General features: G+C 49.5%; 2 protein-coding genes across 8 annotated transcripts in view; one reads left to right on the top strand and one right to left on the bottom strand.

Moving 5' to 3' along the window:
• Positions 1-1550: 1550 nt before the first annotated feature.
• On the bottom strand, positions 1551-19869 carry LCMT1 (leucine carboxyl methyltransferase 1). Its single transcript, XM_083872270.1, has 11 exons — positions 19781-19869; positions 19037-19128; positions 18397-18518; positions 16303-16379; positions 15062-15123; positions 8547-8649; positions 7206-7326; positions 6130-6231; positions 5336-5427; positions 4059-4156; positions 1551-2367 (listed from the first exon to the last, which is right to left on the bottom strand). The coding sequence occupies exons 1-11, from the start codon at positions 19855-19857 to the stop codon at positions 2345-2347; spliced, it is 969 nt and encodes a 322-aa protein (XP_083728396.1). The 5' UTR covers positions 19858-19869; the 3' UTR covers positions 1551-2344.
• Positions 19870-20337: 468 nt separating this feature from the next.
• The window catches only part of ARHGAP17 (Rho GTPase activating protein 17), a 41406-nt gene continuing 36320 nt past the window's right edge, over positions 20338-25423 (top strand). For 5 of the 7 annotated variants that reach the window (XM_083872214.1, XM_083872215.1, XM_083872218.1 and 2 more), the window contains exon 1: positions 20338-20462. In XM_083872214.1, coding sequence (XP_083728340.1) covers positions 20410-20462 — 53 coding nt within the window. In that variant the 5' untranslated portion in view covers positions 20338-20409. The remainder of the gene's footprint in view (positions 20463-25423) is intronic. The other 2 variants (XM_083872220.1, XM_083872219.1) reach the window with 2 other exon arrangements.

The raw sequence follows: 25423 nt of genomic DNA, 5'->3' as shown, positions 1-25423 counted from the left end.
CCTTCCCTGTGAGGGTGGGCAGGCCCTGGCACAGGGTGCTCAGAGAAGCTGTGGCTGCCCCTGGATCCCTGGCAGTGTCCCAGGCCAGGCTGGACAGGGCTTGGAGCAGCCTGGGACAGCGGGAGGTGTCCCTGCCCATGGCAGGGGTGGCACTGGATGGGCATTAAAGGCTCCTTCCCATCCAAACCATTCTCTGACTCTCAGGGATGAATTCTGCTGCCCCATCAGTACCAATCCCCCAGGAAAAAGGCCAGGCTGGAGCAGCAGGGAGAGGAGAGATCCAGAGGCAGCTCCAGGATCACACATCCCACAGGAAGGAGCAGAAGGCACAGGCTACCTCTCCTGCCTGGAAAAGCTCCCTGAGCCAGCAGCTCCCCAGCAGAGCAGCATTGCTCCAGCAGCACCCTCCACATGCAAACATTCCCTGGAGAGAGCTGCAGGATTGATTTCTCCATTTCAGTCAGCACAACCCTGAGCATGAGCTGCCCACCCTGTCCCCCCCACCAGCTGCCAGGGCTCCCAGCTCCTCTGATCCCGCTGGAACCCCAGAGCACAAGGTGACCCAATTTCCTCACCACTGCTGCCAACACCGAGGAGAGGCTCTGCAGGAGTTTGTGCAGCAGTGATTTCCCTTCTCCTCTTCCAGTTGCCTGCTGAAGAGCTGGGAGGGGAAAGCCCAGCTACTGCAGGGCAGGGTGGCAGCGGTGCCTCATCCCACAGCGGCAGCTCCTCTCCGTTCTCCCCTTGGGGGAACAAATCCCACAGACACCCAAAATAGAACTGATGAGCACCAGGATCTGCCTCATGCTAGCAGAGACATTATTCCCAAACACAAAGGGATGGAATTATGACAAAAAAGACACAAAGGAGTGATGGAGCCCAGGACATCCCCACAATGAGCTCTGCTCAAACCCGCTGAGATGAAAAATGCAGCAGCTCAGGGGAGGTTTCCCAGGCGGGACCAGCTCCAAAGGAACAGATTTGGAAGTTCCAGGGCAGGTCCAGCTTGGCTCCCACTCAGGAAGATGCTACAGGAGGCTTAGGGAACATGGTCCCAAAGGAGGTCTGGCCAAAATTAAACTGATGGTGGAGATGGGCTTTCATGTAACTCTGAATTCCTCATTTAATTCCCAAGAAATGAGCAGGACACTGTTGGTGCCTCTGGGCAGGAATGACTGCTCAGGAAGGCTCCTGCAGTGCACAGGGATGTAGGGCTGGGGTTGAGTGATGGGGTTTGGGTTCAGTTTTAATCTCTGAAGGAAAGGTCATTTCACAGGATCACAGAATGGGATTGAAGGGACCTCCAAGCCCAACCAGTGCCATGGGCAGGGACACCTTCCACTGTCCCAGGCTGCTCCCAGCCCCTTCCAGCCTGGCCTTGGACACTCCAGGGATCCAGGGGCAGCCACAGCTTCTCTGGGCCTGCCAGCAACTGCTTTAAAAGAATACTCCTGGTGAGGCATTAGGTGAGAGGAAAAATGTCATTAAACCAGACAGAAACCGGTCATTTCTAGCAAATAAGACAGGAGACAAATTATAAATACTAAACATTTATTATTTTTCTCATAGGAAGGTGGCAAGATTCAATTTCAAACAACAGGACAAGGGCTTTCATTGCTGTTGGGATTTTGTTTTGCTTCTTTAAAGGGGAAAGAGAAGGAGGAACTGGTGTAAAGGTACTACCAGAAGCAGTGCAAATTGAGATAAATTTCTTTCTTCAGTATCCCAGTGCTGAAACCACAAGCCTTTCTCATTTAAAACAAGTCTATTTTCCAGTTTCTTGTACATCACTGAACACAGTCAGGGCTCTCCTTCTCCTTCACCCTCCCCCAGGGACACCAGCAGTGACAGCCTTGCACGGCCGTGAAGCCTGGAGAAGCCAACACGGTGACACTTCATCAAAACTGGACCTGAACAGAACAAAAATGCACAGAATTCCCTCCCTGCTCAGCCATGCCCAGGGCAGGGACCCTCTGCTGCAGCTCCCCAGAGTTCCAGGTTCCTGTCACAAACACATGTTACACACCCACAAAAACACAGAAGAGGGAAATCAAAGAATCCAAGAACACCTCACTTCCAGTTTTAAACAAAGGAAGGCAAGCTTTAAACAGGAGTTACTGACACCTTGTGCAAGTCCATCATTACACAGCTGGGAACAGGAGGCAAGTCCTGCCCACAGAAAAGACTCCTTGGAACCACCCATAGGCACCAGGCCTGTCCCCAGCAGCAGCAGCAACATCAGGAGCTGTCCCAGCCACAACCTGGGGCTGTAAATCCCATCCTCTCCATGTCCTGGCAGAGCCAAGGCAGGCACGGGGCTCCCAGGCTCCCCTCCCTGCTGCCCTCAGAAGTCGATGTTTGCCAGACCTGTGTGAAGAGAAACAGGGATTTGGGGAAAGAAAGGAGGGTTTATTCTCACTCTCCCTGCCCTTCACTGCACCAAGGGCAGTTTCGAAGCATCTTTGTTGCTATACGTGAGTTATTTAATTTTTTAAAATTCAAAAATAAAGGATTTGGTGTGAGGAAAGCAGGGTTGGGCTGGACTTTTCTAACCCTTTTTTAATTGTGATGTAGCAATTAATTTGGTGAAATCAATTTGCAGGAGCACTGGAGTTATTCATGGCAGAAGGAACCACACAATGCTCAGGAACCTCGAGGTCTGCCCGTGAAATTAGGAGGACAAAGCAGGGGAAAGTACCATTAGTGAGGGCAGTAAATTCCCACTAGATAAAAAAACCCTGCTTTAGATGAAGGCATACCCATGCCATGTCCATTGGACACTTGATTATCACCTTTGAGATCACTGTCTTTTGTAACTCCTGAGATACCCTGCACCCCTCAACATCAGCACCCCAAACTGCCCTCAGCCTTTCTCTGATCACAGCAAAGAACAGCTGACACCCCCAAAACAGGGGCTGCTGTGAACTTTGAGACCTTAGCTCCCCTAAAAATAAACTGTGTATTACAGTCACCACTTTTCAGCCTGAAGAAATCCCATGCAGAACATGAGTTTTTGAGCTCAGAACTCTGGAGGATTCAGGTGAGCACCAGCACAAGGCAGCAGCTCTGTCACAGCAGCAGCAACAGGGTGTTGAAGAGCTCTTTTTACCAGTTTTTATTTGAACATCTCCTTTTACCAGCTCTGTCAGAGGCTTTGCTGCCCAGCCAGGCTGCAGAGACCAAATCTATTCCCATTTGCTGAGGAGCAGTCAATAAAATCTGCTCTTGGATACTCTGTCAGGAGCAGGGAAAGGGCAGAGAGGATGAAGGGGAGAAAATGATCTAAGCAGCAGGCAGAGGTTTTCTGGAGAGACTGAAGACCCTGAAATTGCAGCCAGAAGTAGAGACAAACTGTGACTGCGACAGAGTTCTCTTTCTAATCTGGACAAATACAGGCTGTGGCCATCCATCATTCAGCCAAACAACAATTCCCCTCATTTTATCATTTCTTGAGCAGCAGCAACATCCAAATGCTACAGAAAGCCTAAATCAAGTCTCTCTCTTTCACAGAAATTCCAGTCCAGGAGGGACAGAATTTTAAGCACAAAACGAACGTGTAAAAAGAGTTCATTTCAGAGGGAAGATTCTTCCCCAGGGAGAAAGTGGTGTGGAAAACTTCAGTGTCAGATGGCTGCAAATGGGGACAGTGCAGAGAAGCCTGGGATAAGTAATACAAATTTATCTTTGTGTTGTCAGGACACTGTGCCTTCATATACCATGTGCCCATATGGCACTTCCCATGCATGGGATTTGTAAACCTTTCAATTAGCACTGATGGGATAAAGCAAGCAGTTATTTAAAGTAACCCATACGGCATCTTCTGGTGGAAAAATTCCAACTCCCCTGTACTGGACAGGCTTCCCACTTGGATGTCCAGAAACCCTCCAAAGGCTGTGGAGGAACAATCCCCAGCTGGGAGGTGCTCCCAGATCCCAGGGATGGAGCAGCATCCTGGAGCAGGGGGGCTCTGGGGTAGCCCAGGTGTAACATCCCACCCCCAGCTCTCCCACAGGACATTCCCATGGCAGGATCACCCCCCAGGTGCTGGAGAGCATTACCCAGGTTGCTGCTGTCCTTGGAAGCCCAGCAGATGCAGTAGTGCTGCATCAGTTGTTCAAACAGCTCCTTTTCATCCAGGAATTCAAGGGCTTCTATTCTGTAGGAATAAAATGAAAGTCGGGATTTGAGCTGGACTCTCAGCAGAATTTTTACTGAATTTTTCACCCCATGGGAGTGAAAACTGTGGCCAGAAAGGCAGTTATCTCTCCAGGGAATAATTACAGGTATTTGTCCACGATGCCACCACTGCTCCCACCCTATCAATGTATGGAAAAAGTGACCCACAGGGTGCTTTCAACTCCTTATCCCTGGAATTCCCTGTTCCCGGACTAATCTGTGTAACTCCTCACAAATACCAGGGCTGCTACTGAGGATCTAAAGGGGCCAAAGTTCCTAAATGAGCCCCAAGGTGTGAAGCGCTGCAGAAGAACACTCTGGGAAAAGACTTTTTTGAAGAAAAAGCATTTGCCTCAGTGATACTGGAGGACAGAGTTTACATAACCCTATTTCCTGGCATGTGGAACAAGTGCAAGGAGCTGAACAGATCCAAGGTAGCCAAAAATGCTGCAGAGAAAGCACGAGCTCTGTGTCTCCACCAGTGCCATATGGTCCCACCACACATCCCTGTTCCTATTTAAACCACCTCTGATTTCCACTCTCACCTGTTCAGTTCCAGGCTCTGAGAAACCCCCATATATGAATATTTTGACCCAGAAAACTTGTTCAGCTAATTCCAGCTATGAACAACTCACAGCAATTCACATTATATCCCTAAGAAGTTACCCCTTAAAATTTCCCACTGTTCAGCATTTAGTGCAGAAATATTCACAAAATCCAGGCAGATTATGACTGTTGAACAGCCTTTAGTCCCTGCTCTGTGCTCTGCAGAACCAGCAGTCTCCCCCTCGTGATTTCAACGTGTCGTGGTTTAACCCCAGCCAAGATCTTCACAAGGAACATCTTGGGGACTGAAAAAGTCAACACAGCACTGCTGTGGCATCTTGCATCTGAAAGTTTCAGTCAGGAGATGCCTTCTGTCACACCCAAATAAGTCATCACTGCTTCCAGTCTGCTCCTGGCAGCGTTCACCCTCTGGATCATCAGTCCAGGCATCATCCTGGATAATGCAGAGCTCCAGGCTCAGGAATGTTGTGCCTCCCTGGGCAGAACCTGCCTGCAGCCCCCTCTGCTACACCAGGGGATCCCACACTACACATGGACAGGAAGAACCTTGGAAACAGCACCCGAGGATGACTTTTGGGTCCCAAAGTGGTACCTTTTGACATCAGCCTGCGGCAGGAAGCTGTACACCTTCATCATATCGATGGCACGGGCGTTTTCCCAGCCGTTCTCCAGTAGCCGTTCCTTCTGGAAAACACAGGGCAGCACAGCTCTCACAGCATTCCAGGGAAAACACCAGAGGACAGCTTCTCCCACTGAGGATTTCACTGGGCAGCTGATTGACCTGTCCTTTGAAGAGCTCCCAAACTCTTCCCTAAAGGTGTTCTGGTGCTCCTGCTCTGTGCAGGGCCAGGCAGGGCTGGGCTCTCACCAGGAGGTTTTGTGCCACTACTGACATTGAGTTATCAAAGAAAAGCTCTGGGGTGACCTAACTGTGGCCTGAAGGAGCCAACATGAAACATGGAGAGAGAGTGCTTACAAGGGATGGAGTGCCAGGACATAGGGAATGGCTTCTCACTGCCAGAGGGCAGGGATGGATGGGATTTTGGAAGAAATTCCTCCCTGGGAGGAGGGGGAGGCTGTCAAGGTGCCCAGAGCAGCTGTGGCTGCCCCGGGATCCCTGGCAGTGTCCCAGGCCAGGCTGGACAGGGCCTGGACCACTCTGGGACAGTGGAAGAAGGTGTCCCTGCCACGGCAGGGGTGACACTGGACAATCTCTGCAGTCCCTTCCAAACCAAACCATGCCCCAATTCCAGGATAACGTGGCCAGCAAAGGGTCAGCGAGTGCCCCAGCCTGCCCTGGTCCCTGCTGAGCCCCACAGGCAGGCTCAGAACTCACAGGCAGGTTCACCAAGCTCAGTGTCACCCCCCAGGCTGTGTGCCTCTCACCTGGGACTCCAGGGAGGTGCAGAGCTCCACCCCGGCCAGGTTGCACTGCCGGCGCTGCAGGTTCTCGATCATGATCTGCCCGAAGCGATCCCTCATGTTCACCTCGGGGAGACAAGGAGACAGAAGTGTTCCCTCTTCCCACCACCACAGGGAAAAGCAGGGCCCTGCTTAAACCCTCGGGTTGTCTACGTCACAGAATGCACAGTGGGTCACTGAGTGGCACATCCTGACAGCAGCTCTCACTCCCCACTGCCGCCTCCTCTTCCTCAGGGGCAGCCCCACGGCAGGGGGACAATGACACAGGACAGTGTCACAGGACAGTGCCACAGGACAATGGCCCAGAACAATGACCCAGGACAGTGCCACAGGACAGGAGCAGCCCCACGGCAGGGGCACAATGACACAGGACAGTGCCATGGGACAATGACCCAGGATAGGAGGAGCCCCATGGCAGGGGGACAGTGACACATGACAGTGACCCAGGACAGTGCCCAGGACAGTGTCACAGGACAGTGACCCAGGACAGTGCCACTGCCCTCCCTGGGCTGGCAGCACAGCTGCCTCTGCTTTCAGCTCTCAGCAGCTTGCTTCAGCTCTCCAGCAGTGATTTACAGCTTGGAAGATCCTGTTACTTATTCCTGGAGCCACCTAGTTCCCCCGAGGCAGTGTTGTACTTCCACAGGGAGAAACAGAGTTCATGCTGATGTGATTTTTGCTCCACTTTGCCAAAGAACACAGAGGTAATTATGTAATGTCATACACCCAGAGCCAGCACTCAGCATCATTTCTTTTTCCTCTGTTTTAGCTAAATCAATATTCTGTGGTTTTTTCCACATAGGGATTAAGTCTCAATTAGTTTGCTTCAACATAGTCCAGAAATTGTCTTTCAGAATAGCTGTATTTTCTCTACAATGAGCTAACCAAGCTCCAAGTTAAAACACATTACTACAGAAATTCAGCAGAAACTGCTGTTCCTACAAAAGGACATGGCCCACTCTCATTCCTCAACAACTCCCACCCACAAGAGCAATTTCAATGACAACAATGCAGGTCTAAAAATGCCCCTCTGGTTTTACCTGCTCATAATTGATAACCATGGCCACGGGGAAGGTGCTTGCTGCCCACTTGAGCAGGCTTGCAGACTGCTGGGGGGTCATGTAAACCAGCACACACTCGGCCACCAGCAGCGTCGGCAAACTGCAAAACAAAACCAAAGGAGAGCATGATTTCAAAAATGGAAAGAACAAGAAAAATTTACTAGGGGTTGTGAGCAAGGAAGTCATTCCATGTCCACAGAGTTTCCTGAAAGAGCTCCATTTTTTCTGAACTAGACACTGAGGATTGAATGAAATCTCTTCATCACATTGACTAAAACCGGGATTTCTGGCAGCTGTGAATTAATGAACCACAGGAGACTCTTGTGGTTGTGAACCAGAGATTTTAGGGCTCAGTCTCCCCAAAGACAGCCCTGAACATGGAACACTGAGCATTCTGCAAGTCCTCTCTGACAGCAGGAACTGAGGTGTGTTAAAATTCCCTTTGCAGGACAATTGTGCCCTGTGGACACAGCTCACACTCTTGTAGAGATCAGTGAAATCAGGCATTAATTACAAATTAAAAAAAAAAAAAAAAAGTTTTCTCTTTAGAAGAAGTTCTAAGAAGAATTTTAATTAGACAAATTTGTTCAGTATCTGTAAAACAATCTTCACATATTATTATCTAACAAAATGTAATCTATAGTTTGCACATTGCCTCTTCCCCCTCCATCCACCAACAACAAAAATAGACATCTACACAAGTGATCTTCTTCACAATTATTGAGTTTGCTTCTAATTGCTGGAATGAAAGGGGAAAAAAAAGTCACTAGAAGCAGGAGAAATTCCACAAGGAGCAGCAATGTAGGCAAGCAAGGCAACATTTCAGAGGATGGAAGTGTAAAGAATTAAATGGCAATTTGATGCATTCTGCTTCCCCATATGCTCTCTCCCACCCAGCCAGATCGCTGCTATTTATATTGCTGAGATTTTAAAGGTCTGTCCATCATCCACTCAAAACTTCAACTCCTGCCCCCCCAGAGCCTCATGTTGAACAAGAAAACCCCAGAGGAGCTTTGGGATTCAGATCACAAGGACTCCACTGCAGTCCCACCGAAAGGTTTAGGGAACAACAGAGGTTTAAGAGGAGGCCACAGATAATAATTACAGAGACAAAACTGAGATATCACAGAATCCTGGAATGGTTTGCATTGGAAAGGATCACAGAGACCACCCAGTGCCACCCCCTGTCATGGGCAGGGACACCTTCCACTATCCCAGCTCCAGGCCCTGCCCAACCTGGCCTTGGACAAGCGTTTCCACAAGCCTCAATTAAAAAAAAAAAATAAATTAAAAACCCCAATGAAAGCCCTATGATCTTACTGTACATCCAAGCTATGTTTCTTTAGCTTTTCCTCCAGATCTGATGAGAAACGGAGGTCTGCTCCTACTATGGAATATCGACTGGAATCCAGGCTGTGGGAATCTGCAAAAGGCAAAAACGAGCAAAGACCAACATCACAAATGAGAGGGATGCTGGAGCTGTGAATCAAATATACTGCACAGGAGCACATGAACTGGGAGCCAAAGTTTGGTCTGTTATACCCAACTATGAGCAGCAGAAACCCCTCTTTTTAAATCATGAATTCCCTTCCCAGTTGTGTTTCCAGTGCTCCATCAGCAGCAGACCCTGCACTGAGCCTCCTCTCTCCCTCTGCAGCCACAATGAAGCTGAGAGGTGATCCCAGCTGTTACCATGGTTTCCAGGAATGCAGAGAGAAGAAAAATGGGAAGATTAAAGGCAGGATTTCTTGTTTTGTTTGCAGAGTCTTCTCAGATGGCCCAATGTATGTACATAGGAACTGCATAAAAGTGCATCAGTTTCTGTGAAATCACTAAGCTAAGTGATAATATCTCAAATATTAACAGATATAAGTATATAAATTAACTATATATGTAGTTATATAATAAATTTGGGGAGCAGACACAGACTCAGGGCCAAAAAAAAAAAGCTATCAGGTAGCCTTTTGGTATGATTTAGGGGTGGTATTTAGGAAAGAGTCAAATTAGAGAAGGTATTCTGAGCAACAGATATTCCCCTGGGATACAATAGGATCCTGTGGATGCTTCAAGGACCAAATCCAGAGCCCAAGGAGCCTCTGCCATCCTGGCACAGCTGGGAGGGAGCAGCAGAGCCTCTTGCCATCATTGATACCCAGGAGCAATGAATGCACCCAGAGGAGCCCAGTGCCCACAGAAGGAACTTCTCAAGTGCTCCATCAACCTTCCCCCCCAGAGCCAAAGTCCTGCAGGAACACTGGGATGGCTCTGGAACACCTCAACTTTTCTGCAGGGGACTCCAGACCTGCCTGGGCAGCATCTTCCAGGGCCTGACACCCCTTCCATGGAGAAAATTCCTCCTGATGTCCAACCTGAGCCTGCCCTGGCACAGCTGGAGTGAGGAGAGAAGAGAAGCCAAGTGATTGAAGGGTCAGGATGAAAGGGGTTTCCATTTCAGGAGAGGGGAACAAAAAAATTGGGGACAGGTGTGGGTTTTCTCAATTATTACATCAAGAAATGATCAAACACTCCAGAGGATGCACCTCTGTTTAGTTTCCAAGCGACCAACTCCCTGAAAGTGGCACTTGCAAGTGACAATAGCTGCCATTCCAGCAACACTTGGGAGCAGATCCAGGAATCAGAAACAGTTCAGAAAGAGAGTTACAAGGGAAGAAAAAAAAAAAAAAAAAAGTTGTGCGGCAAATGATTCAACATTTTGAGTCAAGGCTTTTTCCATGTGCATGTTCTGTAATAGCTTTACTACTTCCCACACCCTTCTATTTAAGTGATTACATCAAGGCCATGATAATGGCATCAAAAAAAGCCACCCAAAAACCCCACCACACACAGGGAAGTTCTGAAATAGGGATTGGTTTCTGTCCATGGATACGGCACAGTGAGCGTCAGCCACCACAATTAGTAGGAAATTAATGCCAGCTCCCTGTCCAGCTCTGGGGGCTTGGACACACAAATACATCAGTAAAGAACAGAAATAAAAGCCAGAAATAAACCACAAAACTTTTTAAGTGATCCAGAAGAGAAGGAGCACAGACTCCAAGGTGGGAGTAAAGGTGCCCTGCTCACATCACATGGGTTCAAGCACTTTCATCACAAAATCCTGAATTGGTTTGGATTGGAAGGGACCACAGAGACCATCCAGTGCCACCTCCTGCCATTAGCAGGGACACCTTCCACTGTCCCAGGCTGCTCCAACCTGGCCTTGGACACTTCCAGGGATGGGGCAGCCACAGAACCTGTGCCAGGACCTTCCCACCCTCACAGGAAAGGATTTCTCCTCAGAATCTCACTTAAAATTCCCCCTTTTCTGATCAGCCTTAACTGGGCAAACTCCAACTGCTCCATCGCCTCCCCCTTAGGGAGCAAACAATCACTGATGGCAGCTGGGGACAGCTGGAACTGCCACTGTCCCCAGCCTGGAGTGCAGAAATCCATCCACAAACACCCCAAAACTGCTGGGACATGGTCTGGCACCAACTCCTACCTTCCTGCAGAGCTGCAGATTCTTGGGGCTGTGCTGTGCAGAGCCAGGGCTGCCCTGGGATGTTCCCTGTGGGTTCCTTCCCACTCAAGTTTCAAAGTGAGCAATCTGCTGCCCAGGACTGAGCAGCCTTGCTGCAAATGGATTTTACAAATCCACAGGGCAGCTGGGAAAGGAAAATCAAGCTCCAGCTTGGCAGCACGGTCATGTGGTCCCCGCTGATTTTTTCTGAGGAACGAGAGTTTGTTTTAACTGAATTGATTTTCTGTGTATGCTCAAACCCCTCTGTTCATTCTTACTGCAGTGCTGTGACTCAGGCCAGCTGCCCTAATGCTGGCACAGCCAAAGACATTTGGTGGCTTAAACCACTGAAAATCCCATATCCCAGGCACTAATTCCTACCCAGGCACCACCTCCTTGTGTTTGTTTTTAGTGAGGTTGTTTGGTTGGGTGTTCTCTAGAACCACCCTGGGGATTTGTGTGATGCTCACACTCAGCCATGTACAAAGATTCTCTCTGTATTTGGCTGAATGAAGGTTTGAGAAACACCAAACTCAGATTTAATTTGAGAAATACAAGGGAGGGGAGAGAGAAAGGGAGGAAGATGAGCCCCACCACCCCACCCAGGCTCTCCTGGCCCAGACACAGGGTTCAGCTCTCCAGGGATAATCAATACACACAATTCTATGTTTATTTTCCATGACTCTGGCACAGAGGTAACAACACAAGTGGTTCAAATTTCACAGTCATAGAACAAGACAAGCTTGTAGTAACTGAGTAGTAGCAGGAGCTGCTTATGGTTGCCTTTTGACCTCACCACACTGAATCTTTTCTTTGCAGCAATGTCAGGAGAAGTAACTGCTGTGCTGGAGGGAGGCCCCAGGCCTTCCCTGCTGCCCTGACAGCACTGCAGCCTCCAGGCACACCCAGCTCTTCCTCTGCCACAAGATTTCAGCTCTCTTCTCTTACTCTCTTCTCACATTAGTGCAACAATTTCCTGGAGGTTTTCCAAGAGACAGCATGCAGGATACTATTGACTTAAAGAGATTTCATTAGGGTTTTCATGGAAGGTGTCTCTGGCAGCTTTACAAAGCAGCAGCCCCTGCAGCCTGCTCTGCACGCTGCTCTCCTCCAGCTCAGGCTCCACTGCACCCCAGGGCACTGCCACACACTCAGCTGGTCCTGAAGCTCAGGGACAGCCCCCTGCAAGTCCCCCTGACACCAGCTCTGGGTCACAGCAAAGTCTGGGATGGAGGGAAGCTGAAAACAGCCCAAGCTGGCCCAGACAGGAGGTGTGAGAGGCACACAAAGGGAACAGTTTGCACCTGCCGAGGTGACAAAGGTGCAGCAGTCACCTCCCAGCACACCCAGCAGACAGTGCCACTGAACTCTGGGGACAATGTGCTGGGGTGGTGCCACAGGGATGTCACTGCTGGGGCCACCTCACTGCATTCCTGGGCTCCAGCTCTGTCCTAGAGCTGCTTTGGCTGCCCAGCACACACTGCCCTAAAACCAGTGAAGTTGGGGACTTCATGACAAGATTCAGGGTGAGCAGAAAAGCAATGAGAGAACCTGAATCCTGTCAAACCGTATCAGCACAACTCACAACCAAAATTCCAAACAATCCAAACAAACCATTCCTGCTACATCAGAGACAGGAGTGTGAGCTGATGTGGGGAGGCAGGCACAGGGAGGGACAGGATTCTAAAATCCCAGTGCACATCCTCACAGAAATGTGTAACATTTCCCTGCCTGCCAGTGCTGCTCCCCTGTGCCAGGGGGCATTCTCAGAATACTGCACAGCTGTACCAGGTCAGACCAAACGTGATATCATCCCTAGGATGATTCCCAGCCTTCTAGAGTGAAGAAGTCCAAGAGAGGAAACTCCTACCAACATTGGCACCTAAGTGGTTTTCTAGCTTTTTCTCAAAAATACTTAAAATTGCTTTGTATTTCTGCACCATTACTGAGCTCATGCTTTCATCCATCTATTTATTCTAATACCCAGATCCTGCAGGAAGGCAGCAATAATCATTTACATGTGAGGCACAAACTGTTTTTCCCCCTATGTGCATCACTTTCTATTAATCCACATTGAAATCATCATCAAGTCACTAATTTCACAAGATACTTCTACAGTTCTTTTACCACTCTTCAGAGTTTGGATTTGCCAACAAGCTGCCACTTACTAATCACTCTATTTTCCCAATTTTTTCTTAGTGTTGAACAACAACATATCCTCAAGCACAGATCTCCATCTCCTCCATAACAAAAATTAACAACATATGCTCGCCCTCCATCCCAGCTCCTCATCCATATGAGAACCATTCCTTCCCCACAACCACTGTGCCACTTCTCTGGCACAGTTTGCCATGGGACACAGTCAAAACACATTCTTGAAATCCAAGCACTCACTGATGTCCTTTTCCAATAGAAATGTTGACTTAGAGAACTCCAGCAGATCTGGGAAGCACAACTTACCTTTCCAAAAGTCACAGTGACTCTTTTCTCAACACATCCTGTGATTCCTGTGTGCCACTGTTAGAGTTCCTATGATTTGTTCAGTAGAGACATCAGTTCTACTGCCTTGGGGGTTCCTGGATTTCCCCTGGAGCCCATCTGAGCCACAGCCACAACCTTCCAGCTGGAGACAGTTTGAAATGACAAGGCACAGACCAACCAGCAGCTGAGAAAATTCCTTGTCAAGTCCCTTCAGAGCTGCAAGAACTCTCTGCTCATCTGTTTGATTTAGCCACTTATTCCAGCACTTCTTCTGCTCCCCATGAAGTTAATTAACTTCCATTAATTGATCCTTAAACCAGAGTTCACAGAGATCTCACTGGACCTGACCTCTGGCTGGGGCTCAGCTCAAACTGGAATTCCACAACACTTCCACCACCTCCACATGCCCTGGCCATGCTGCTGCATCCCAAAGATCTCTGTGCAGCAGAGCCTGCACCAGCCTGGCAACAGCAAGGTGGTGACTCTGAAGTTTTAACACCCAGCACTGAGAAGGAGCCAGAGAAGCAGCTCCAGAGAAACCAGTCTCCCCAGTACAGCCCAGTGCTGTGGGAACTGGCTGTTCACAGCCCTGGATTACAGCAGTGCAGGCTGCCAGCTCTGCAGGTGTTCTGCTGTTCCAGATGTACCTGCAGCCCTTCAGGAACACAAAGCCAGCCCTTGGCATGGCCCCAGGGGTGCCTGTGGCACAGAGCTGGTGCAGCACATCTCCCTGGGGTCAGCTGTGCCCCAGGGGGGCTGCCTGGGAGCCAGGGGGCCCCAGGAGCCTTTTTGCTGAGCTGGGGCTCTGGGCTTTCATCCCCTTCTGCTGAGCTGGGGCTCTGGGCTTTCATCCTTGGAGGCCTGAGGGTCCAAGGGAGAACTCTGTGCTTCCAAGGACACCTGCAGGGCTGGGGAGTGAAGACACAATAACAAGCAGCAGTAAAATGTGCAGAATGTGCCCATGGAAGGGGCCCCAGGTGGTCACAGCAGGCTCTGCCAGGGTCACACAGAGCAGTTGCTGAGGTGGATGCAGGTAATTACTGCCCTTCTTATTGCCCAAAGCAGCTGCTACAGCTCAGCATCTGCACTGAGAACACAAACCCAATGGAACCCAGGGAATTTTCCACAAGTAAAAAGGTTTTCAAGTGCGCTCCTGACATAAACATACAATTATAGAATGACTTGGGCTGGGAGGGACCGTAGAGACCATCCAGGGCCACCCCTGCCACGGGCAGGGACACCTTCCACTATCCCAGGCTGCTCCAAGCTCTGTCCAGCCTGGCCTTGGACACGGCCAGGGATGGGGAGTTCACAACCTTCTGTTTCATAATGAGGTTAGAAACCACACGAGTACATCACACCACCTGAAATTATTATCCTGTTAATACTAAAATGTAACAAACAGCATTGGCTCACGAGCCTGGACTGTGCAGGCTGTGTTTCTGCTGTAAACACTCTGCTAAATGTAAAGATTTGTGCTCTTAATGAGACAGAAAGCAGATAAACACTCGACAGATATTTTAATCCAGTATCCATGCCTCTCTGTAGCACTTTTCCCTTTCCTGTGACAGAAGAGGAGCTACATATGAAAGAAAAAGAAAAAAACCCAACAACTTTCTGCCAGAATAAAACCACTTAAAGAGAAGACATTTCTAACATGACACGGAACAAATGGGCAGGAGTCTGTAAGAGAAGAAAAAAGCCTCTTTTCCCTCCCAATTCTCTGTCCAAACAGCATTTCAAACATTAAAAGCCTGCCCACATAGCAGAACAAAATGATCAGAAAAGTTTTAAAAGTGCTACAGTACATCACTGACTGAGTTTGAAGATGACTCACCTATTAGAAGAGAGTCCCCTGAATGGGATTCCATAATTGGTTTTGACAGGGGAGGTTTTGATCTGTGGGAAGAAGGAAGAAGCATCTCAGAGCAGTTAAGCCTGTTGAACAGTGTGCTTACAGCTTTTTTCTTAACATATATATATATGTAAGTGTGTCTGTGTGTGTGTGCCAAAAGCAGCCAAGGGAATCTCTCTGCCCTCTACTGGAAAGGAAAACCTTTGCAAGTCTGATGAAGCTGGAGCTGAGTTTTACACACAATTCCTTTAAGTTTTGAGAGAATCTTTCAAAAGAAATCCAGGTACTCTGTAATGTGTCCTCAATAACCCCTAATGGATCCATCCCAACAGAATATTCCCTGCTGCTGCAGCTGTGCTGCTTCCAACTGAACATCTGGGAACTCAGCAGTGAATTCAACGGTGAGAGAAGACATAATCACCTCTAATTGTCAGGAGACTGTCTCTGCCACAGAGCAGGCTCTGCTTGCCTCCCTAAAGCTTCCAACATCATCTTCTGCAGCCTGGGTGCCTTGGTTTAGGGTAAATTTGGGAGGAAACTTCTGAATGCGGTTACTTTGAGAAATAAATCTAAATGGTTCTTCTCTTAACTGGTCTGGGAAAAAAATCTCTTTTGAGAAAAGTGGGAAAAATATTTATTTAACAAATAAAGTGTCTATAAGCATAAAAAATTAATAATATGAAATAATAACACTTTTTGCTGTTTTGAAGAGAGATAGAAAATTGAGAAAGTTCTTGCTGTGGGTTGTAGCTCAGTTTTCTTAGTTTTTTATTAGTCTTTCTGGCATTGGAAAATGCTGAGGTCCAGGCTTCAGTGGGCTGTAGGCCTGAGCTCCTGGTGCTCTTCTGGGTTTTCAGTTTAGAAGCATCATAAAGTCACCTCAGGACACTGGGACACTGGCTGCACAGCCTGCCTGCATAATGAACCTTTATTCTACACATAATCATGGATTGGTTTGGGAAATGACCTCAAAGCCCATTCAGTGCCACCCCTGCCATGGGCAGGGACACCTTCCACTGTCCCAGGGTGCTCCAAGACCCAGTGTCCAGCCTGGCCTGGGACACTGCCAGGGATCCAGGGGCAGCCACAGCTTCTCTGGGCACCCTGTGCCAGGGCCTGCCCACCCTCACATCCCAGAACAAGAACAGTTTCTCAGCAGAGATGAAATAACGACACTGGATAACAGTCAGTCTCCCACAGCTGAACACAGGCCTCAGACTTACTTGATATTATGGATTTTTCTTGCAACGATCATTGGAAAATCCACTTCAAAATATTTTCTAGGGAGAAGGTTTTCATCCTGGGAATTGCAGGAAGACACTGGAATTAGGGACACTCAAGTTTCACATGAACAGGACAAGACAGAACCTCAAATCCTGAACAGTTCTGGTTTGGCTTATGCTGGCATTTGTAACAGTGGTTTAATGATGTCCCACAGCTTAAGACCCCCTAAAATCCAACAAAAACCAGCTGAGAGACATCAGAATGGCCTCAAAGAGTTAAAGAAATTATTTAACACTTCATGTAATCACAGAATCTCAGGATAGCTGGGGTTGGAAGGGACCTCTGGAGATCACTCAGTCCAACCCCTGCCCAGGCAGGTCACCCAGAGCAGGTGACACAGGAACGTGTCCAGGTGGGGCTGGGATGCCCCAGAGAGGGAGAAGGACTCTAAATCCAGACACCAGGTCACTGAAACACTCCAGCTATTTATTCTGGGGATCTGGGAGAGCACAGCAAGAGCGAACTGCCCCAGCATTTACCAGGATTTCAGCACAGCCTCCCAAGGAAAGAAGCAGGAACACTCTGCACAGGCTCACCCAGACAGTGCCCACATTCCAGCCAGAGCACAGCACACCAGCCTGCCTGCACCACAAAAGAGGGGAAAGCTCTTCATTCCACGCTGGCACGATTTCTCAAACTGGTGGAGAAGCTGTGCCAAGTCTCTCCCTGTGCAGCAGTCCCTTTGTGATGGATGTTGCTGCTTGTTCTGGCTGTCAACCCGTGAATTTCTGAGATGAAACCAGCACTCAGAGCCCTCAACACTCCAGTAACTGCCTCCCAGCCTCTGTACATTCATTACACCACATCTGCTCTCTGCAAGGACAAAGAACTGGAATTACAGGCCCCACTTCAGCTTTTAAAATCCCTGTTACCAAAAACACTATAGTGGCAGAGCTTTTAGAGAAATGCAGGTAAGATAAAAGCTTCACATCTCAGAAAAAAAAAAACAAAACACTTCAGAATTGTCTCCTTTCCACTGACGGAATACATTGAATTGTGACCAAGCAAAATGTTCCTCAGGCTTCCCTCCAGAACCCAAATTTACCAATGTAAACGCTAATGAGAAGACAATTCACCCAGAGGTGTGTTCACCCAGAATGACACCATCATACAACACCTGAATAAGTGAATTTCCATTAATTGCACACACCCACAAACACTCCTGTCCATGAACAGGCTCCCCAGGAAAGCTGTGGCTGCCCCTGCACCCCTGGAAGTGTCCACAGCCAAGTTGGATGGGGCTTGGAGCAGCCTGGGATGGAGGAAGGTGTCCCTGCCCACAGCAGAGGGTGGAATTGGATGATTTTCCAGATACCTTCCAATCCAAAACACTCTGTGATTTTTTGACTTATGATTTACATAAATAAAGTCAGAACTGGAATCCTAAGGGACGTGAGGAAAGTGTGGCAGCAGGTCAGGGAGTGATCCTGCCCCTGCACTCGTCCCTGGGGAGGCAGAGCTGCAGGGTGCAGTGCTGACCTCCAAGAACAACCAGGAGCTGCTGGAGAGGGTCCAGCAGAGGCCACAGAGATGATTTGGGGTCTGGAGCATCTCTGTGATGAGGAGAGACAGTAGGAGCTGGGCCTGGTCAGTCTGGAGAAGGAAAGGCTGAGAGGGGATCCCATCAATCCACACAAATCCCTCCCAGGGGTGTCACAGGATGGTGCCAGACTCTGTTCAGTGACAGGACAAGGAGCAATGCCTAGAAATTAAAACATAAGTTCCACCCTGACATGAGGAGGAACCTCTTTCCATGACAGAGGAAAGAGCAGAGCCCTGGAACAGCTGCCCAGGGAGGGTGTGGATCTCCCTCAGGAGATATCCCAAACCCACCTGGACATGTTCCTGTGTCATCTGCCCCAGGTGACCCTGCCTGGGCACGGGGCTGGACTGGATGATCACCAGAGCTCCCCTCCAACCCCAGCTATGGTGGGATTGTGTGAAAGCTGCTGCTGTGCCCCTGCCCAGTGCCCTGTGTGCCAGAGCCAGCCTGGGGGAGCCCAGAGTAGCCCCTCACAGCCAGCCCTCCTTACCTTCAGCCTCCAGAACAGGGTGTCCATGCCAGCCCCAAGGTTCACAATCTGACAGTTGCATTCTGTCCTCTCCAGGAAAGCCTTGATCAGGTAACTGACCCCGTGCACACGAGCATAATAACCTGCAGCACACACAGACATGGGGAGTCATTGCTGTCACATAACACTCCGTGTTCAACACTCCTGAACACCTGTAGGCTCTCTGTAGGAAGAATAATGCCCTCTTTTCAAGATACCTAATGGCTTTTGTTCTTTTTTAATTACAAACAAAACCTCATAAGCTGATAAAATTCAACTCCTTGGGTAAACAGAAGTTTTAGTCAATTTTCAGCTCAAGGAGAGCAGAATAATTCTACACTTGCAGAGACCCAGCTGTCCTGGGTCAAACCAACATTTCTGACTGCTCTGAGGAGATCTCTACACTGGGACACACAGACCCAGCCCATTCAGAACACAGAAAACAAAGGAAAAGAGTTTTGATTCACAGATTAATATTTAAAAGATCACACACAGCATAAAATTGGGTAGTACTGTGTACTGTGAAGAACCCTTGTCTCCTTCTTTGCAATATTCCCTCCCCTCCCTAACTCCCAGGTTTTGTCAGGACAGGTGAGGTGTCCCCAGTCCCGTTCCAACTTGCCTCTATTGATCTCAGGTGCTTTCCTTTCTTTGGCTTGTCTCACAAAATACTGGATATAAGGGTCTTTCCAGTAGCCAACACTCACAGCAAACCTGTGCAACAGCAGGGAAAAGAGAGAATTATGAAATAAGACCACCAAAATTTGTCCTAAAAGATACACAGGCTGGAAAGGGCCCTCTGGCCTGGGTGTGCACACGCAGACAAGGTTTAAAAATCTGTTCCATGTGTGGAAATGCTCGAATTAAGAGATTATATAAAGTTCAGCTAGAAATTTTAGCTATTGCCATATTCAACAAGCATCTTTTTAATGGCCTCTTAACTACTGGATGAAATTTTGTAAGCAAATACCCAAATCTCAAATATTCTCTCCTGCGGTACCCAGAAGACGAACAGTCTCTCTCCAGCTCCTCAGACACACCAATCAGTCTTTACTTCTACACCCTGTTACATGACAAGGTGTTCGCACTTATTCCAGAGCTCCTACACATCAGCTTAGCACACCGTTACTCTGCTTTAACAGAACTTACGAGTTCCACAATTGATTCCCAAAGGAAAACTCTCCAAACGAACCCAACCACGCCCACGCACAGAGCCCTGGCACCAGGAGAGGACGGGGCCGCTCCCCGGGAGCCGCTCGAGCATCGCCCCCCCACCGCCCGGCCCCGCCGTGGGGCCGTGGGCCGTACAAAGGGACACCGGCGTGCGCCGCCCGGCCCGGCCCGGCCGCTGTCCTGGCGCCGGTACCGTTTGCAGACGGACGCGTCCTCACAGGTTCCCCGCACCGCCTCGTCCGCCTCGTCGGGGCCGGCAGCGGCCGCCATGGAGCGCGCGGGGCCCGGCCGCTGCCGCCGCCCCTGCGGCCCCGCCCCCTGCCGCCTCTCATTGGGCAGCCCCCGCCGGAACTCGGCTGCCATTGGTCCGTGAGCTCATTGATATGCACGGCTCCCAATGAGAGCGCGCGGGGCGCGGTGCCTCGCCCAGGAAGCAGCGGCGGAAGCGCAAGGCGAACCGGGAGCTGTAGTCCGGGAGCCGCTCGGCGCTAACGGCGCGGGATGTGGGGTCGGGGCTGTGCGGGGACTGGCGGCCTCGCCCGGGAGCTCGATCCGACATAAAGCGGCAGCACCCGGTGCCGCGGAGAGAGCGGCGCGGGAAGAGCCGCGGCGCTGAGCGGGAGCGCCATGCGGGCTGCGGGCGGGACATCCGGGCCGGGGGCTCCCATCACGTGCGGCGTGGATGGGCGGGTGGGGCCGGAAGCGCCGGGGGCCGGGCCGGGCCGTGCCGCGCCGGGCGGGCGGTGCTGCGGCGGCGGTGGGGCCGGGGGCGGCCGGGGCAGAGCGGCGGGGCCCGGGCAGCCCGGGGCAGCGGCCGCCGTCATGAAGAAGCAATTCAATCGTATGAAGCAGCTGGCCAACCAGACCGTGGGCAGGTGGGCGGCGGGGACCGGCGGGGGGCTCCGTTCCGCCGTCTCGGTCTCTCCGCGGGGCCGTGCGGGGGCGAGGCCTCGGGAGGACGGCGGGGAACGCCAGGGGCCGCGGCCGCTCGGGGTAAAGGGCCCGGGCTGGGCCTCGCCCCCCCGGGGGTCGCGGAGCCCTCGGGGGGACCGAGCCCCCTCCTGGAGCCCCGCGGGGACATTTGCATCGGGCGCTTCTTGCTTGCGCTTCGGCGGCTTTCGTTTCCTTTCTGCCGGCGTAAATACTGAGTTATTTGCTCTATTTCTCGCTTTCTCTCACATCTAAGAGGACTTCCCAGAGTGCCTTCTCCGAGACTACATTCGCCTCCCCGGCAGTTAATTTTAACAAAACTAACCGGAGTCCTGTAGGGACAATTGCCACCAGTTTCCAGCTCCCTGGCAGAGTCCGGGAAGGTTTTTAACTCGGTTAGGTAGCAACAAATCTGTGCCCAGACAGGGAAGTGCCCTGCAGCAGCAGCTGTCCCTGAGCTGAACATGCAAATGTCACCGCGCTGCTTTTCTAGCAGAAGTCAATGCTTTTCTGCAGGGACTTCCTTCTGCTTTTAGTAAAGATTTAATGTGAAAATCAGTTCCTATATTGAGAGTATAAATTGGAAGTCTGTACTGATACTGAATGTATAAACTTATTATCTGAGTTTATGTCTCGGTGGCCTCCTTTCCAATAAGTCCCTTGCACAGGGGTGTTTGTTTTCCTTGGAGCCCACACAAGCCGGGGCAGGTGTGCCAGCTCATAAAGCCCAAGGAGGAGATGTTTAATGAGTTTGTTTTGCTGTTAAAGAGGGAACAACCTCCCAGCCAACCTTGTCCTCTCCGTCCCCTTTCATATGAATCAATGGATTTTTTCATGTTGTTGGAAGGACTCTTGGCATTCCCTGTTTGCGTGTGTCAGCCCCACAGCCCCAAATCCCGAGCGGAATTTGGAGTAATCCGGGTTGTTCTGGGCAGGATAAACAGCTTGGGGAGCTTTGTGCTTCCAGGGGCAGGTGTGAGTGTGCAGCAGCCTTGGGAGGGGAGGCTGGCAGTGACCTTTGGCCGGGCAGTGAGGGCTGTGGGGTGCTGGGGTGTGGTGTCTGGGCAGGTTCCTGGCACTCACCTGAGCCTGGGCTGCCCCACAGGAAGGGGCTGGGCTCATTAAAGTGCTGACACCGCTGTCATTGGTTTTCATTAAAAACTGGACCAATGATGCCGAGTCGTTTGGTTTTATACGTTTGGTATTTGTGAATTGTGACTATTTCATATTGCTCACCTGCTCGCATTTCATGTACTCAGGCTTTGTTTTATTTCCCAGAGTAAAATCCCATAGTAGGGATGGATTTTAACAGGTTTCACTCTCAGCTATCAGGGCTGAGGCTTTCAAATTTGGTTTGAGAAGCACTGCAGGACTTGTGGAAGACATTCAGCAGGAGCTTACAGGCAGTATTATATGATCTGTTGAGTTATATTGTGTTACATTGACGTGGTGAACTCATTTATTAGTTTTTTTTGCGCTGGGACTAAATGAGGAGACAAGTCCTGTGTCAGGAGGATCCCTGTGGTTGTGTGAAGGCCTGAAGAGGTGATGGCTCAGTGTTTGAAGGAGCCTGCAGGGAAGGAGCTGCTCCCCAGGAGAAGCAGTGTTGGGACACGTTTGGGTCCTGTGCCAAGGGCTCACATCCCTGGGGCTGATCCCAGCATCTCCTGGTGCTGTGTTTGGAAGGGGTGTCTCCTCCTGCTCTGCTCTTCCCTCCCTCAGAGGTTCCTGGGCTGTGGGAGAGCAGCCACGTTCCCCTGAGGTCAGCAGGGCTGGCAGCCACACCTCAGCACCGTGGGGTTGTTGTGTTAGTGAGGGGAAGGAGGAATTACACTATCCTGCTCCCAGGGGTGCCATCCTGGGCCTTGTACCCCACATACCACACCTGGCATCAGGGAAGTAACACCTTAATATGGGAAATAAGAAAAGACGGACGAGAGCTGCATGAAAGCTGAGGAATGGCATTTATGAGAAGCCTGTGAGTCCATGGATAGAATTATACGGAGTTGTGAAATAAGTGTAGGAAACTAATTAAAGAGGGGATTAGTTCAGTGGAACAGGATTCCACAGTAATTAATAGATGTGTTTAAATATTTTGCAGCAATTATCTCATGGATGTTCTTGGCTGCCTTAAGCGTTCAATCTGCTGCTGAGGACTTTATATTTTGTATGTTGGACAGATTTGTTGTCAGTGCTGCTGAGGGGAGCAGCACAAGCTCTGGGAAACCTAAAAAGGGGAAATATCAGAGCCTGGGCCAGGTGGCTGAGACACAACCTGGCACTGGAGGTGGCATCACAACATTCTCAGGGCAGTCTCAGCTGGAGGAATGAGCTGGGAGTCCCAGGGTGTGTTGGTGCTCATGGCATCCTAAAGGCACTCACACCCAGTCAGGATAATTCCCAAAAAGCAGGGCTGAGACCTGCAGGTGAGCAGAGTCAGGGCTTGCCAGGAAATCATTAGTTGCACCTGAGCTGAATGAATGCATTGCCATAAAGTGGCATCTTGCCCACAACAGGCACAGGGCTGATCATCCTGTGAGGAACAAGCTCAGAGCTGACTTGATCTTGAGCTACATCCTGAATCCAGCTGTAAACAGCTGGGAAGTTTGAGTTAGGCTGACAATAATTAGTTGGGGAGGGAGTGAAGAAGAAAGGAATAACTTTAATTCAGACCTTCATGAATTTCAGGTGGCCTATGATTCCTTAGGGGCCATGTGCTGGGATTGCTTTTCATGGGATTTTTGTCCTAATTCTTCTAAACCTTCATCTCTTTGGAGGCCCAGGGCTTGCATCCACTGGGAGCAGCTGTGTGTGTGCTTGGCCTGGGCACAGAGCCCTGGGGAATGGCACCTGTGGCCTGTTTTAGGACATGCTGCCTCACAGATTTGAGGAGGTGAGGGTGTGCCTTCCCTTGGGATGTTTCCTGAGCAGAGCACCTGAGTGTCAGGCTCAGAAACTTAAATGATGTTGTTTGATGTCAGCAGAGTGATCCTTCGCGGATCTACAAGGGCTTGTCTTGGTTTCCATACCCTTTATAAATTACAAAGGAGACGGATTTGATTAGAAGCTTGGGAATAGTCTCCTTTACATCTGCAGTCATCCCTAATGAAAATAAATGTTCAGAGCTATTGTCATCAAAGCTCTGCAGTGATACACTAATAAGCATTTGAACTACATAGCTGAGTAATTTCCATGAGGAATGAGCCCATGGAGAGGTCTGGAGTTTGCTGTTTGCTTACAGAACATGGGTTGGTAATTAATGACATTTTGGGCTGTGACAATCTCCATGAGTTGGGCTTCCAGCCTCTGGGGACCAACTGCTGCTGCTGTTGTTGTTGCCACCAGGTTCTTTCTTCATCCTTCAGGTGCAATCCCTGAGTAGCATTCTGATTAAAAATTATTCCAGGCAACTGCTGGGGAGGTTTGGCTCTGGTGAAGTCACCCAGGATCAGACAGGTGGATTTTCTTACTGCCTTTGCTGGGTGAGATACTCGATCTGCCCTGAGGCTCCTGCAGTAATTTAAACCAGGGACAGGCAGCTCTGACTAATTAGAAATCTGGAAGAGCCCACAAAGTGCCTCAGAAGGCTCTGGTTTTATGCAAGAGCCTGACTTACTGTAGCTTCTGTGCTTGTTTCCCACTGCTCAAATACAACTATGTGTGTACAAATGGGTTTTTCCAGGCCCTGTACTCATGGCATTGCTGTGACTCACCAGGAGTTTTGGAACATGGCTTTTAATAGCTCATGTCCTGCATAAAAGTTACTGTGCTGAACTATATTTAGTGTTTCATCAAGCCACTTGGCAATGCGTGTCTTGAGTTGGAGCTGGAGTTGTAACGTAATTATTATATTAAAGCAAGTTATGTTAAAATGTCATTGAAACATTGTCCAAGGAGGAGCTGCCTGCATTTATCTGTGCATGGAAAACCTGCTGGAAAGCAATAACTTCTAGTAATACTTCATGGAGAATGTGGACAGTCCAAATGATTCCTTTCTTTTCCTGCTAAAGTGTTATCCATTGATTCTTGTCTTTCCCAGAATTGTTCTGTGTGTTATTACTTAAGGGAGGTTTTTCTGCTTCTTCATGTTTTGTTGATAGAACTTTGAAACTCAGTTGTTCAAGTGTCTAGGGTGGTAAAACAAGAGTGCATCCATCTCTCTCAATACTTCCATCAATATAACATTGACCCTACAGTGCCATTTAATATCAAATAATTTCTTCTTTAATATTTTTCTGGTTTTGTTTGGGGAAAAAATTTGAATATGTACTTGAAAATACCCAGTACTTGTAAATATCTGGCTCACCCAAGCATCTTTTAATAGAAGTTAAATCTGCTGAGTGTTATTTACTTGCACTGCCTGTTGTGTTTGGCAGAGATAATTGAAAAAGTGGTGAGCAGCATTGAAATATTTCATATTTACAAGGAGCTTGCAGGTTGCCATTTGTCTCCATTGGAGTGCTCATGAAAAGAAAAAATCTCATTTCAGTGTTTATAATCGTTATCTTAAGCATTTCCTGTTTATCTCCCAATGAAGTTCCAGGTCTCTAATTAGGAAATTGCATTAGATCTTTCTGGATGGCAGCTGAATCCAATGATAGGTTTAAAGGAGTCTGAGTGGATTTAATTAGGGGGATGCTGTTCCTGAGCAGGGCAGAGTTTGGGGCTGCAGGTCAGGCCCTGGTGGGAACAAAGTGTGTTTGGGAAGGGAATTACAACCCAGGGATCAATATCGGTGAACATCTGGGGACTGGGGCTGTTGGACAGGGAGCACAGCAGGAGCTGGCTGTGAAATATTCCTTCCCTGGCCACTCCCAGGGCACTGGGGGCTCTGCAAAGGCACAAAACTCAGCAAAGAGGAGTTTCCCTGTGGGGTGGGAGCAAGGAAAGAGCTCAGTTACCCCAG

This window comes from Zosterops lateralis (assembly GCF_965231275.1).
Source record: "Zosterops lateralis genome assembly, chromosome: 15".
In the NCBI taxonomy this organism is placed as follows: domain Eukaryota; kingdom Metazoa; phylum Chordata; class Aves; order Passeriformes; family Zosteropidae; genus Zosterops; species Zosterops lateralis.
The sequence above is the reverse complement of the archived record's forward strand: the minus strand, read 5'-3'. Positions and strand labels throughout refer to the sequence as shown.